Source organism: Triticum urartu, chromosome 6A (assembly GCF_056163025.1).
Source record: "Triticum urartu cultivar PI428250 chromosome 6A, HENAU_Tu73, whole genome shotgun sequence".
NCBI classification, from domain to species: Eukaryota; Viridiplantae; Streptophyta; class Magnoliopsida; order Poales; family Poaceae; genus Triticum; species Triticum urartu.
The window spans coordinates 168,336,993-168,351,052 of NC_141878.1; the positions used below are offsets into that span (position 1 = coordinate 168,336,993).

Here is a 14,060-nt window from a genome sequence, read left to right on the forward strand (position 1 = left end):
AAGGTATCAAGTAGGCACTAATGCCTAAAAATTTTGTGCATTTTTTTTAGCTTGGCCCGCCCAACATTTTCTTTGAAGCTCCGCCACTGTCCTTAAGGATGTTTTTTGTGCCACGTCGGATATGTTTTGTGTGTGTGCGTAAATAGCTTTTCCAGGCCAACTATCCCGCTTTTGTTAAAACTTCCATTTAATTTCCAGTCGTCTAATTTTTATTTGGCTTCAGGCTGATTTCTGTCCCGTCGGATCGTGCACGAATCTTGGCGACGGTGGTGTTCTCATTCTCCTTTTGTTGTCTGCGTGTTTGCTTGGAAGGCTGATTGCGGATTTCAGTCCTCAACGAGCAGCAACAGCAGCGACAGCGACAGCCGATTCGCCGGCCGAATTCGTGCGACCTCCGGCGGAATCTGACGCGGCGGCGCGTAGGTCTGCGCGATTTGGGATTGAACCTGGTCAGGAATCGGCGGTCGGAGCGAATGACGGTACCGGAGGCGGTAGCACTAGACATACCGGCGGAGGAGGGTTCGCCGGTGGCCAGGGTGCCGCGGCGGATCAGGAGGAGGCTCCTCCAGGCGCGCGAGTCAAGCGCCGACGCACCGGCAACCGCCGGAGAGATCGAGGCCAAACTCCGCGACGCCCAACTCCGGAGGCAGGTTGGTACCCCCCACCATTTTTTTCGCTGCGTGCTTCATTATTTCGCATTCATAGTTGAGTATGACTTCGAAATGGAGATTTAGCCAGCACGTTTATGCGGTATAAAGAAATCGATTTCTCAGTGCCCGGTGAACCCCTGAACCCTTTTCTTCCGGTCGAGGGGTTCTTCTTACGTTGAGCATCAGGCTTCGTTGCATTTTCTGACCTTTCATGCCTAATCCCTATAGATTTTGCACGAGCGATGTGATCTTTTGGTGTTAAGGGATCTGCGGACTGATTTCCTGTAGGAGTTCCAATTCCAATGAATAGTTACGCTCCAGCCAATCAGAGTAATTGGACCAAACAAAACTTATACTGTATGAATTAATACCCGAATTAATAAAGTCAAACAGCAGTATGGAAGTCTTACTTGCTGACTACATCAGCCTAAGGTTTAACCGTTTAAGTGCAACCCGAGAGAAACAGACCCCAACAACGATAGATCAGAAAGAACAGTTTAGTGCTCCTTGGCTTGTGCTCTTATTCCTTCGCTTGGCGGTCGCTTTCCAAAGCTGAACAAATATAGGATGTTTCGGGATCCCATATTCAATGGTTAGTTTGTTTCTAATATTCCATAGAGCCCAACATTCCTCTGAAAAGTAAAACCAAAGAATACCTCTAAGCGGAAACCCTTAAAGGACAGCAAAGAAACCCGTAAAGTTAGCCAGATCCCAGTGACACCCAAGCAACTGGCAGATGCCACTCCACATGAAATGTGCAAGGTGACAGGAGAAGATATGCAGCATATTTTCCTCCTCACCACACAACGGACAACGCACAGGACGGCCCGTGATACTTCAGTATTTGGTCAGTAGAAGGGAGACGATCTCCGGCAAGTTGCCAAGTGAAAATCTTGATCTTTAAAGGCGATCGGCGCTCCACATATCCTTGAAGTGAGCCACTTCTTGGCAAATCCTAGAGTAGAGTGACTTGGACGAGAAAATCCCTGAAGGTTCCAGTGCCCAGGACATGGATTTGTCGATGGAACCCAATTGAACCTCCTCCATCACTGAGTGAAGCGCCTCCCACGGTAGGAGCTCATCGTGGCTGAAGGAGCGGTGGAAATGGATATGCTAGCCATCACCTCTAAATGCCTAATCAACCGTGAACGAGGGGTTGGAACAAATGTTAAACAGCAGGGGAAACCGGTATTTCAAGGGGCTCGCACCATGCCACCAATCCATCTAGAAAAAAGTGTCAGTTGGATGTCGTTAACTGCATACTTAGCACCGAGCTTGAAGATATATTTAATGCGGTCGATGCTTTTCCAAAATCGAGACCCCCCTGCCCCAATGCAGAAGTAGATATCCGAGGCCTCGGGATATTTAGCTAAAATGAATATCTTTCTAGAGGCTCCTGTCATCTTGGTACAACTTCCAGATCCACTTGGTCATTGATGAAATGTTCATGAGCTAGTTAAGCAGGCTGAGGCCACCACATACTTTAGCGCGGCGCCCTGCCAGCCAATTGACTAAGGTCTCTTCGGTCCAGCTATTTCCCAAAAGAAGTGGGAGCGGTGCGTGTCCATGGCAGCGTGAATTCTGTCTGGCAGCATGTAAAGTCCCATGAAGTACCTTGGTAGGCTGCATAAGCACATATTACTGTGTTAGTGAGGATTAGCATCCTCCCAGAGGAAAGACATTTTCCTTGCCATGGTTCCAACATGGTTAGCAACTTTCTCAACGTGGTGGCACTGGAGATTTTCCTATCACTGTTAGGAATTCACATGTATGTTATAGGGAAGCTGCCTAACTTGAAGAGATCTCCCAACTCCCCATGGCAATAACTTCACTCTTGTGTATATTAAAATTTAACGCTGACATGTTCTCGAAGCACATAAACAGGAATTTCATGTTTGCAATGGCAGCGGGCTTGTTCTGGATGAGAGGATCATGGTATCATCCATGCGTTGGAGATGCAAGACCCCCCCCCCCCCTCCCCCTTCCACCGGATCAAGTGCGGCATCACTCCGCAGACATGACCTGCCATATTGGCTGGGGATAGGATTTCTGCAAAGGCATCCCCACCAAGTCAAACAAGAGGGGTGAGATGGGATCCCCTTATCTCACCCCTCTGAGATTGCAGGAGAAGGGGTGCACTTCTCAATCAATGCACATTGCAGTTTGGCCACCCGAGACCAACTGCATGATCCGATGAATATATCCAGCGTCAAAACCTTCCCTGGGCATAACTTTGCGTAGAAACTTCCAGTTTATCCTATCATATGCTTCCATGAAGTCCAGTTTTAGCAAGACTACCCATAGATTCTTGATTCGAAGTTTGTGAACAATCTCTTGTAGCGCCAGATCCCCGTCCAGGATAAGTCTACCTTTGATAAATGATGTTTAACTAGAGCTAATAATTGTATGCGCCACCCCGGAGAACCTGGTGGCATAAGCTTTAGCAATGATCTTGAAAATTACACTAATTAGCGCGATAGGGTGGAAATGCCTAACGCACCCCGCCCCTTCAGTTTTAGGAATAAGCATTCACACCCCAAAGTCAACCTTGACATACTACCGTGCCAAGGGCAATTCCATTGAGAATTTGAAGAACAAAACCCTTGACTGCCCCCAAGAACTTCTTGAAAAATGATACCAGAAACCCACCCGGTCTCGAAGCCATGTCAGCCTTCATGCTTTGCATCACCATATCAAGCTCTTAGTGTGGCAAAATGGCTGCCAAGTTGGCACCGTGTGTTAGTTTATTTGATCAGATCTTAGAACTGCAAGGTAGTTGAGGTTTATCTTAACTTTGTGGCAGTGGGAGCCCTGGTTGGTTATTTTTTAGAGAAAATGTGAAAGCTTTGTGTCTCGGTGCATTAATTAGAAGAGGGCTTGTTTAAGCCCTGGTTGGTTCTGACGGTGAGAATGTTGAGTCTCCATTACAAATTTATATGACCAGAAAGTTCATTCTCTTGTTTTGTTAACTAACTTTTGAGAACTGTGTGAAGGGTGAAATGACCAAAATGGGGCAAGTTTTGCGAAGTTTCATGGACTGGTAAAACATATATGTTTGCTGCTGCCTACTTATATAAACTGTTGTCCTCTCCAGCAATTCCATGAAACATTATCATGCAAAGCAAGACATGCGGTCAGGAGCACTTCACAGCCATCTCAGGAGGAGGATCCCAAGCAACGCCTTGAAGCAAAGCTTGTGGCTGCTAAGCAGAAGAGGTAATCAAAAGAGGCAAACCGGTAGGGTATTATTATTTGATTCTTTTTTACCAAAGATTGAAGAATATTCTATAATTGTAGGTTGAGCCTCCTGGAGAAAGAGCAGAATCGTTTAGCTAAACTGGATGAGCTGCGTCAGGCTGCTAAGAAGGATGCAGAAATGAGGTTCAACAGGGAAAGGGAGGAGCTTGGCATGAGAGTTGAGCATCGGGTACAGCAAGCGGAGGAGAACCGTATTCAACTCTTGCATGCTCGTTTGCAGAGGCGAGCTGCGCTGGAGGAGAGGACAAAAAAGTTCTTTGGGCAAAGAGTGACATCAGAGAATAAGTACAGGGAGACTACAGTGGTGTTGGCTGCGGCCTTTGACGTGCTGGGAATAAATCAGGAATCTGCTAATTCTCTGCCATTTGAAAAACTAGCCCTCTGTATTGAATCTACAAAAGTTCTTCAGACCGCCAGGGCATTGCTTGATTGCTTGGAGAGTCGTTTTATTCTTTCTGAGACATCAAGTTCATGCACACCAGAAAATATCGATCATCTGCTCAAGCACCTGGGATCACCAAATGCGAGAATCCTACCAAGTAGTGCAGCAAGAGCTAGAGTAACACCAAAAAGGACAACTAAAAATTCTGACGCTGGCAAGTTACCTAGATATTCACCAAGGGTAGTGCTTTGTGCTTACATGATTCTAGGTCATCCAGGGGCTGTTTTTAATGTACAAGGCGAGCGAGAGAAACTACTTGTGGAGTCAGCAACAAACTTTGTGAAGGAATTTGAACTGCTGATGAAGACAATACTTGATGGGTTAGACGGTGCATGCATATTGCAGCAGTCTACATTAGGTGCAGTCTCTCCTGGATCTTCTAATAACCAGGAGTGTTCTTCAATTGCTGCTGATCGAACAAAATTCAGATCTCAGCTGGCTTCTTTTGATAAAGCTTGGTGTGCTTATCTTTACCACTTTGTGGTGTGGAAAGCAAAAGATGCCAAGTCGCTAGAGGAAGATCTCGTGACAGCTGCATGCAAGCTTGAGCTCTCAATGATGCAAACATGCAAATTAACTACTGAAGGCATGTCAGATAGCCTTAATTATACTAATATTAATTCAACAGCCATCCAGAAACAGGTATGATTCATAATTTTATATCGGTGCTTCTTTTTTATGTTCTGCCATATCCCGTGTGTAGTTTTGGGTGCATATGATTTGGCTTTGAACAAGTCTTATTTTGGGTGCATATGATTTGTCTTAATGTATCATCTGAGGAATAAAGCCTTGGGCGTTCTAACAAACGTGCTAGAATGTTTACACTTACTCCCTCTGTCCCATAATATAAGAGCGTTTTTGACACTAGTATAGTGTCGAAAACACTCTTATATTATGGGACGGAGGGAGTAGTTTATTACTCCGATGCTCTTTTCTTGACATCTTCGTAAGTGTAACATCTGCTGAAACAAAATTCTGTTTGCCGTCCAGGTTATGGTACACCAGAAACTTTTAAGGGAGAAGGTTTGGCACCTAGGTGGTGAAGCTGGTATTGAGAGGATGGAACTTGCTTTATCAGAAACAAGGTCAAAGTTCATTGGAGCCAAGGAAAATAGGAGCCCCTTGGCAACATCAGATGCAAATGTCGCATCTCTTTCTGGACAGTCTCTTCTTTCTGACACCAAAGATAATTTGGGTAAGGATGGTGAAAGGCTAGGTAGAGTTGTTCAATCTTTGTCCAAGGCTTCTTCTTCAACGTCTCAAAGTAACACTAGAGACAACGGTGGTCAAATGAGTAGCACAGGGTCAGGAGAGCTGCCAATAGAGAATGAGCTTGTCGGATATTTGTTGAAAGCTTCCCCTTCACCATCTGAAAGTAACTCAGGAGACAAGGTCATCAGCAGCCAAATGAGCAGAACGGTGCCAGAAAAGCTGCCAACAGATAATGAACAAATGGTCAATGAGATTTTGCATGGTTCTTTTTCTGATAGCTCTGATGACGTTGGTAAAGTTGAGGGGGATTTCAAGGTTAGGTCCTCTCGTATATTAGAATATTACTGTTGAGCTTCACACCTGGGGTAATCTAAGAACCAAAAATGTGTATCATGGTAGAGAATCTGTGTGAGCTTTGAGTGTCTAGGGGAACTCAAATGCCATGATCTAGGGTGTAGTTTTTTCCAGTGTAAGATGCACCTCCGGTTAAGTAGTATGTTATTTTCTTAGTTGCCCACTTTTTTATTCTCAGGCACAAGTTAGGGAAACAATGGAGAAAGCTTTCTGGGATGTGGTTGTGGATTCAATGAAAGGAGACACACCAGATTACAGTTATCTGGTCAACCTAGTAAACGAAGTCAGGGATGCATTGCACCAGATGGCCAGTAAAGGGTGGAAAGAAGAAATAACAAACAATATTAACCTTGAAATATTGTCCCAGGTAAGAAGAGTCTGAATGAGTGTTATCATGAATCTATTAAATACATCTGATACCAACGAATCATTTCTTGTGGAAAGGTACTTGAGTCGAGCACCCAGGGCACACAATATTTGGGGCAGATTCTGCAGTACTCTCTGGGCATGCTGCGTAAATTATCTTCTCCCGCAAAGGAAGAAGAAATGAAGATCAGTCATGACAAATTATTGAACGAATTGATCGGACACTCTGATTCTCATGATAGAGATCGAAATGCATTTGTAATAGCTGTCATCAAGGGCTTGCGGTTCACTATGGAAGAGTTAAAGGTTTGTATAATCCTTAATACTACCTCGAGGTTTTGAGTAATTTACACTAGCTACACAGTGAATCTATAGCATCATTCAGAAACTAAATATTTTTTATTAAACAGGCTCTTCAGTCTGAAGTCAGTAGAGCACGAATCCAACTACTGAAACCAATTATAAAGGGCTCAGGTGGGGTCGAGTACCTGCAGAAAGCTTTTGCCGATCGCTATGGATCCCGTTCCAATGCATTAGTGTCTCTCACTTCAACTATTCAGTGGATTTCTACCTCAAAGGATATGGTAGAAGAAGAATGGAATGAATATGTCAGCTCCTTACAGATCCTGCCTGCATCAGACAATGTTAGTTTCATGTTCTTAAATTTTACTCCTAGTAAACACTATGCACAGCTACTGTATTAAGCAGTAATAATAGACAAGTAGTTGTGGTTTTTACCCGCTGTTATTGATTAAGCTACAGACCCCCTATGGGCTGTTTTAAGCAACACTAGCCTAAGTATTTATGGTTCTCATCTGCTGCTGTTGATTGAATCTACGCCTGTCTGTCATAACAGGTTCAGCCATTGGTTACGACCCTCCGAGCTGGTCGTGGAACTCCAGATCAGCAACAATCTACAGTGCCTGTAGCAGGTATTTGCTCATTAATTTTATGCTGGCCATTTACCTGAGTTTGTTAATCACGTTACATAACATGAAACAGGAAGTACAGAGATCCTACCAGAGTGCTCAGGAGAAACGATCGACAGGCTAGTAAGGATTGGGCTGTTACAGCTTATCAGCAGGATGGAGGGCATGGAAAGAAAATCAGTACCCGAAACATTTAAGCTCAACTGGTTGAGGTTGCGTGGTGTCCAGAGTCAGTTCCAACAAGTGATTGTTATCGCAACAAGGTGGAATTTTATGCTGTGTTCATTACTACATAATAATATCAGAGCACTAGAACGCATTAACGACTGAACCTAGTTATGTTCTTCTTACAGCATGCTTGTCCAGCGTCAAGTATTGATGAGTGAGGACTCAAAGGCCACTCCCTCAGAACTGGAAAATTCTACCTTGGAACTGTTCAACACGCTTGCAGAGCTACTAGACAGTTTTTCTGATGTTGGCATGGATCAGATCATCGAGGTGATGGTCCGTTCGTCGACCTCGGCCGGCCCTTGTTCGGATGAAATGGTTGAGAACAGGAAGCAGATATTGAGCAGGGTCTTTCTCAAAAGCCTCCAGACTGATGACACTGTCTTCAGGAAGGTGTCTCGATCTGTTCACTGCGCGTTCCGTGCAGTCACCCTAGGTGGCAACGGGACGAAGGGCAGGAAACTCGCCGAGGCGGCCCTGGGGCGCATCGGGGCGACAAAGCTCACCGACCGCGTAGTGAAGGCAGCTGAGGTGCTGATCAAAGTAGCAACAATATCAGAGCAGGTTCATGGCCCGTGGTACAGTCATCTCCTCTAAATGACTTGCTTTGTTTAGGCTGCGTTCGGTTTCTCTCGTCTCCTTTAACTCCGCTCCGGGAGCGGACCAGACTTTAGCTAAATTTGACGGAGCTGCCAAAACCCAGCCCCCCCCAACTCCGCGGAGTGGGGAAGTTCCGAACAGGGCCTTAGTGAATCTGTGGTGCTCTGTAAACAGGGTGGGTGATCATAGCCGCTGGGTCGCACATCGCGATGCATCCCCGGTGGAAAATTCTGCAATAGTTTTCTTCTAGGATCACTGGAACAGTCCTTCTGTTTTGTCCGTGACCACACGCTGGCTTTTCTGCACAGTTATCTACTATTCTTAAAAAGTTGTGCTTCATGTGTACTGGTTTCAGCACAATTTTTACAATCTGGGTGTATATAAATGTAGTGCTATATAAGTTGAGTGGAACCACATACACGACACGAGTAAGATCGAAGCTATGTGTTCAGTCAAGGTGCAAACAAGCAATTCATATTGCGGTAGTATCTCAGCTTATACTTTGTTTGAAGCCCTGCTGGTCATGATGTTTTTTTTTATCTTCTCTATATTGGTGTTCTCATTAAAATAAATTATGTGCTAATATTCTTTTTAGTTGCATGGTCTCCTTTCCACTGAGATGAACACACTACTTTTGATCATCCAATAAAATACTAAGATCTTGTACAAAATTGGATTTTCTAACCCTTTTCTTCTTATTGTGCCTTCCTCTCTTTTGAGCTCTTTGTCACACAATAACATCCTGCTGCAACGCTCGGGGTATTATCTAGTTATGACTAAAGGAGAGGCGTTTTGAGGAGGTTAGAGCATCTTCAACGGCTGCACTATTTAGTTGCATGGTGCACTAAAATAAGGCAGCTGTTGGAGATGCCCTTAGGCCTTATGCAATGTAAGGTGTTTACTGCTTAGTGAGGTCCTTGATAAAATAAATTACTTTTTTCTTAAGCTACAGAAAGCATGCCTAATTAAGCATCCGCCATCTAAAAATAAGCACCGATGCTTTAGAAAAAAAACGATTTATTTCTCTAAGCATCTCTCCTAAGCATCTTACATTGTAGAAGGCCTTAAAAAGCCCAAATACGCGGGTCAGACACCCTTGTGGCCACCGACCCCTGTGGGTTGTGGTCTTCCTTCGTCACCGATTGCTCGGCTGCCTCCACATGACCTTCCCCGACCTACGCGGGGAATAGAGAGGAAACGCATGCCCCTCCTTCCCCCGCACTAGCTTTGGGCCGACCCATATGCTCTACGGCGCTCCATAGTTTTTTGTTTTACTAGACAATTGCCCGTGCGTTGCAACGGGAATATAAATATTTTAGTACATTAGCTCCTGACTGCGCATCTATTATTATATTGATGCGCTAAAATCTTAGCAAGATTTTGTATGCAATCGTCATGATTTACCTGCCATTTTATCCTTAAGCACTTATTTGGTCAGAATTCAATTACTTACCAAACAAAATATGTTTTTGGTAAGTTAACAAAACATGAGACAATTGATTCTATTTTAGGGAGAATGGATGGGAGAAAAATCATAGATGAGAGAAAAAGTCAAAAGGGAGAAGGGAAGAGTGGGACATATATAAGGAAGGTTAGACGAAAGAGAGGTGAAATGGAAACCTTACGTTCTTTTTAAGTAGTAGAGATTTTCTGTTTTTTTGCTTCTCTAAAAACTGTTAGGGATTTTAAATAAAGTTTTGAATTAAAAAATGTTCCCAAATTTAAAAAATGTTCATGAATTTGAAAAATGTTCCCGAATTATAAAAAATATTCACGAATTGAAAAGTGTTTCCAATTTCAAATTTTTTTCGTGAATTTGAAAAATGCTCTGATTTTCAAAAGATATTAATGTATTTGAAATATGTTACTGAATTATAAAAAATATTCATGAATTTGAAAAAAGTTTCCAATTTCAAAAAATGTTCCTGAATTTGAAAAATGCTCTGATTTTCAAAAGATATTCATGATTTTGAAAAATGTTCTCGAATTTCAAAATTATTAATGAATTCAGGAAAATGTTCATGAATCCAAAAAATGTTCACGAATTTTCGAAAATGTTGAAAATTCGAAAAATGTTCAGGAATTTCAAAATTTGTTTCCAAATTAACAAAAAGCTGTTCATGAATTTCAAAACAAAAATCCGCTGTTTGAATTTTTTTCTAAAATTAAAAGTATAGATATAAAATTTAGAAAATGGTCATAAATTAAAAAATAATTCACAAGTCCAAAAGTAATGTTCTTGAATTCCAAAAAATATTCACGAATTTTAAAAATGTTCCCGAAATTCAGGAATTGTTCGTGAATTTAAAAATTGTTCTTGAGTTTCTTTTATTACCGATTTCTTAAAAAGAGTCATAAGTTTAAAATATGAAAAGTAAAAAAATAATGGAAACAGAAAATAAGAGAAGTAAAAAAGTAAAATAAAAAAACGGTAAAAAGAAAGGGAAAAACCAAAACCGGTGCTGGTAAACCCTGAATGGCCGGCCTATATAGCGCAAGGGCGCTCACGCGTTTCATCTCTCTTCCCGGAAGGCCGGAACTCTCAAAAGAAAAAAAAAGATCTCTATCCCCGGCGGTACGCGGGGAATAGGATCCGCCCCTCCTCCACTCCCTCCTCTCCTGAGCCCGCGCACGGCCGGCGCCAGCCACCTCGAGGCTTCCCCTCAATCTCCATGGACGCGTCCTGCCTCCCAACGGAGGCGGCGACGGGCGCCGACCGCGATTCGGACCCTCCAAACCTGGGACAGGTACTACTTGTACTGGCCTTGCTTCTGTTTCGGTGACAGCTAAAGATACAGAACTCTAAGCCTAAACGAGTATCCAGGCCGCAGCTTATCACGTGCTTTGTCTACGCCTAGGGTTCCAAACTCGTGCCCAGTTTTTCGTCCAATGCAGCATGAATTGAATCTCAGGTGTCCGCAGCAGTTTTTAGGTTGTGAACCGATGGTGTGGCCACACGTGTCACTAATATAGCAAATACGTCCAAGACGTCACAATTGGAGTTCTGAACATGCTAATTTTGGCGGCATTACAGGATGGAACAAACAGAGCAACTTTAATCCGTTCACGACACTGCAATTGGAATTTTAGACAATGCTAGTTTCAGCAACATTATATGATGGAACGAAGAGGTCTCTACTCTAGCACGCTTTGTACTACTAGTTATTAAGCGGATTTAGTTGAATTTATATTCCGTAGACTTTAATTCGCTAGCTTTGGCCTTTGTGATCTGACATGGGACCTAGTAAATTCTGTACCGAGGACTCGCCAATTTGACGGCACACCTTCAGAAATGTGCACAATGCAATTACCGGCGTGCTTTCTTCAAATTCTGTCACTTTTTTCTTTTATCAAACAATGCATTGGTGATGTCTGATCAATGTGAAATACTCCAGGTAAGAACAGAAGAGGAACTATACGTGGAATCCTTTCTAAAGGTTTCACTTTTGCTGGCCAACCAGGAGTTGATCAAGGTTCAACTTCATGGCTATAAGATGCTTCAGGTCCTTCCTGACACTTTACTTCATCATAGTGCTTCATGTACATACTCTCAGATGACTGGGTCCTTAATTCTTTTATTTCCTTTTCATTGGTCTTTTTTTTTCTGCAGCATCTCCTGAAATACAGGAGTGAAAAACTTAGCAGCGCTGATCTTCTGAAGTTGATGTTACAGCTGGTTAAATCCGATCATGATTTAGTTTTAGAGAGTACTGACAGTAGAAGCAGCATGTCAGATAAAAGACCCCAGAACAGTGATTGGAGTGCGGCACCCACGGTATACCATTATGATTAGTTTTTTGTATGTCCCTTTATGATGTGTCCTGCTTTGTTCAGACATTTAAATGTGTGACAATTGTTTTTACCAGGTGGTACACATATTTTATTTCAAGAGAGATGCACTCTGACTATAATATACAACCTCTATAACTTAATGTAAGACATTATGTTACAGAGGGAATACTTTTTTTTTTCTGTTCTTGAATGTGCTTTGTTGATGGTACAGGGAATCAATGACACAATTTCTTCTCACCAAGGAATGGACTGTCCTATCCTTGCAGAGCATAATTTATTATGCGAGGCATTTATTATTGCAACGTCTTGTCTAGGGTATGATATGCTTCCACTAATTTGGATTGCCTGGTATCCAACTGTATGTAACGCCCCCTTCTCCATAAATAAATGACATTATAGAAGCCTGAGGTCCTTATTTTCAAAATGGATTTCCAATATGAACAATTTTTTTTCAATTGTCAACATGAGACATTGCTCAGTAGGCCAGGAGCGGTATATTCAATGTTAGAGATGTGCATAGTTGCCAGTTTGCCACATATTAGCTGTGTCATATGACCGCTGTATTGGGCGTTTTGTGCATATGTACCACGCATGCATGTGTATATATACTTGGTCTCATGGGAATACAGGTTGCTATTCTTCATAGCATTAAATACACCAAATTTCATAGTTGAGACTTAACTGGAGTATTGACAGAAGGCTTCTATTAATTTAGTTATGAATTTATGATCATGTTATTACTACAGTTTATGAATTAATCTGTACCTTGCAAACCATGCAAGTAAAAAATATCACTTATTTAAGAGCAGAGGGAGCAGTTACAAAGCGACTACTTACCTTTGAACTATTTTACAGGATTCAGCAATACATGGGTATGCTTCTATGTCTACTTAATTCTCTCAACAGAATATGGATCCAGATGGAGTGGAATCGTAAATATGTGCGTACCATGTCTGGATTGAGCAATCTATTTTCTGATGGTCAATTTTTGAAGATGTCTTATCACGTTGTGAAATTCTGTGAGGAAAAGCTTATGAATGGAATAAACGAGTATGGTGCTTGTGGTGTGTTCTCCATAGCTCTTTTGGAATTAATCATTCCTCTATTCTTGCGGGTAAATGATCCTCTAAATTTGCAGTTGTGCCCGAACAATGATCGTAAATACACAGCAAATTTAGGTTGCATACAGCCGTGTGTTTACAATCTATTTCTTTCATATTTTTTCAGCTGCTCCGTTGTATACATGTACTTTGGATGGCGGAAATTGGTGTTGACTTGTTGCCTGCAGAAGTTGAAAAGGCTAAAACCTTGAGCTGTATGGAGCTTGATCATTTGCTTGAAATTTCTGATGGGCTGTATACTATTGACAGTGAGGGATGGTTCCGTGAGAATGAGACAAGGGCACTGTTAGAGGGAACTCGACAGAGGGTGTGAGTACATTGCTATAGCGGTTCAGATATACTGTTTTTTTATCGATACTGGAGTACTTAGAAATGACCAAAGTCAAATGTTTGAAGTGAGAGTTTTCTTGAGTGGCATGAACTTAAATTCTACATCAAATGTTTATTATGATAATCATGCTGTTTACTGCTTATATCATTGCCATAGGTACAATTTTATAGGTCTGTGTACAACCATTAAGGGGGCATTCCCTAAGTTGTTGGAAAGTCTATCTGTTGGTAATGCGTTCACGGAAGCTTTAGGGTGTATGGAATTGAGACATTTAGGGAAGCTTATCCATCTTGTAGTTATTCCTCTGGTCAAGCATTGTCCCCGTGAAATCTTGGAGGAGTGGACAGTCAACTTATTAGAGCCCATACTATTGGAGTGTGAGGATAGACTTCATGGTACTTGGTTTTATCTTCTTTATAAAAGACAAGCACACAACCTTTTTAACTATGGTAATCTTGTTGGAGAAGATGAACAAATAAATAAAATGGGGATGTACCTGACTGTGTAGATGGTGGTCACTCGACACTAGAAGTACCAGTCATAGAGCCCGTGGTGACAGTAGACGACGTTGAGGAAGAAGCACGAGTCCTAGAAGAAGAACTGCGCTCCCTATTACGCGTATCACGCTTCTTGAAGCACTCAGACTCGGGGTGACCATCCCTGGTGCAGTAGCCGCAATGAGTAAGAGAACGAGAGCGGCCCTCACTACCATAAGAAAGTGGGCAGTAGCGGCAGAGCAATGGAGTGAGAGAACACTGGTGGAGCAGCAGCTCGAGC

The 14,060-nt window shown here is 42.5% G+C and overlaps 2 protein-coding genes across 2 annotated transcripts; both read left to right on the forward strand.

The window, feature by feature from the left end:
* The first annotated feature begins 264 nt into the window (after positions 1–264).
* Positions 265–8,550, forward strand: LOC125552678 (uncharacterized). Its single transcript, XM_048716312.2, has 10 exons — positions 265–650; positions 3,745–3,866; positions 3,948–4,992; positions 5,341–5,877; positions 6,095–6,283; positions 6,361–6,588; positions 6,693–6,926; positions 7,139–7,214; positions 7,285–7,474; positions 7,565–8,550. Exons 1-10 carry the CDS (start codon positions 474–476, stop codon positions 8,034–8,036), a joined length of 3,270 nt encoding a protein of 1,089 aa, XP_048572269.2. The 5' UTR covers positions 265–473; the 3' UTR covers positions 8,037–8,550.
* Positions 8,551–10,549: 1,999 nt separating this feature from the next.
* Positions 10,550–13,466, forward strand: LOC125520407 (protein HASTY 1). Its single transcript, XM_048685360.2, has 6 exons — positions 10,550–10,786; positions 11,435–11,542; positions 11,650–11,814; positions 12,043–12,146; positions 12,687–12,945; positions 13,059–13,466. Exons 1-6 carry the CDS (start codon positions 10,712–10,714, stop codon positions 13,263–13,265), a joined length of 918 nt encoding a protein of 305 aa, XP_048541317.1. The 5' UTR covers positions 10,550–10,711; the 3' UTR covers positions 13,266–13,466.
* The last annotated feature ends 594 nt before the right edge of the window (positions 13,467–14,060 follow it).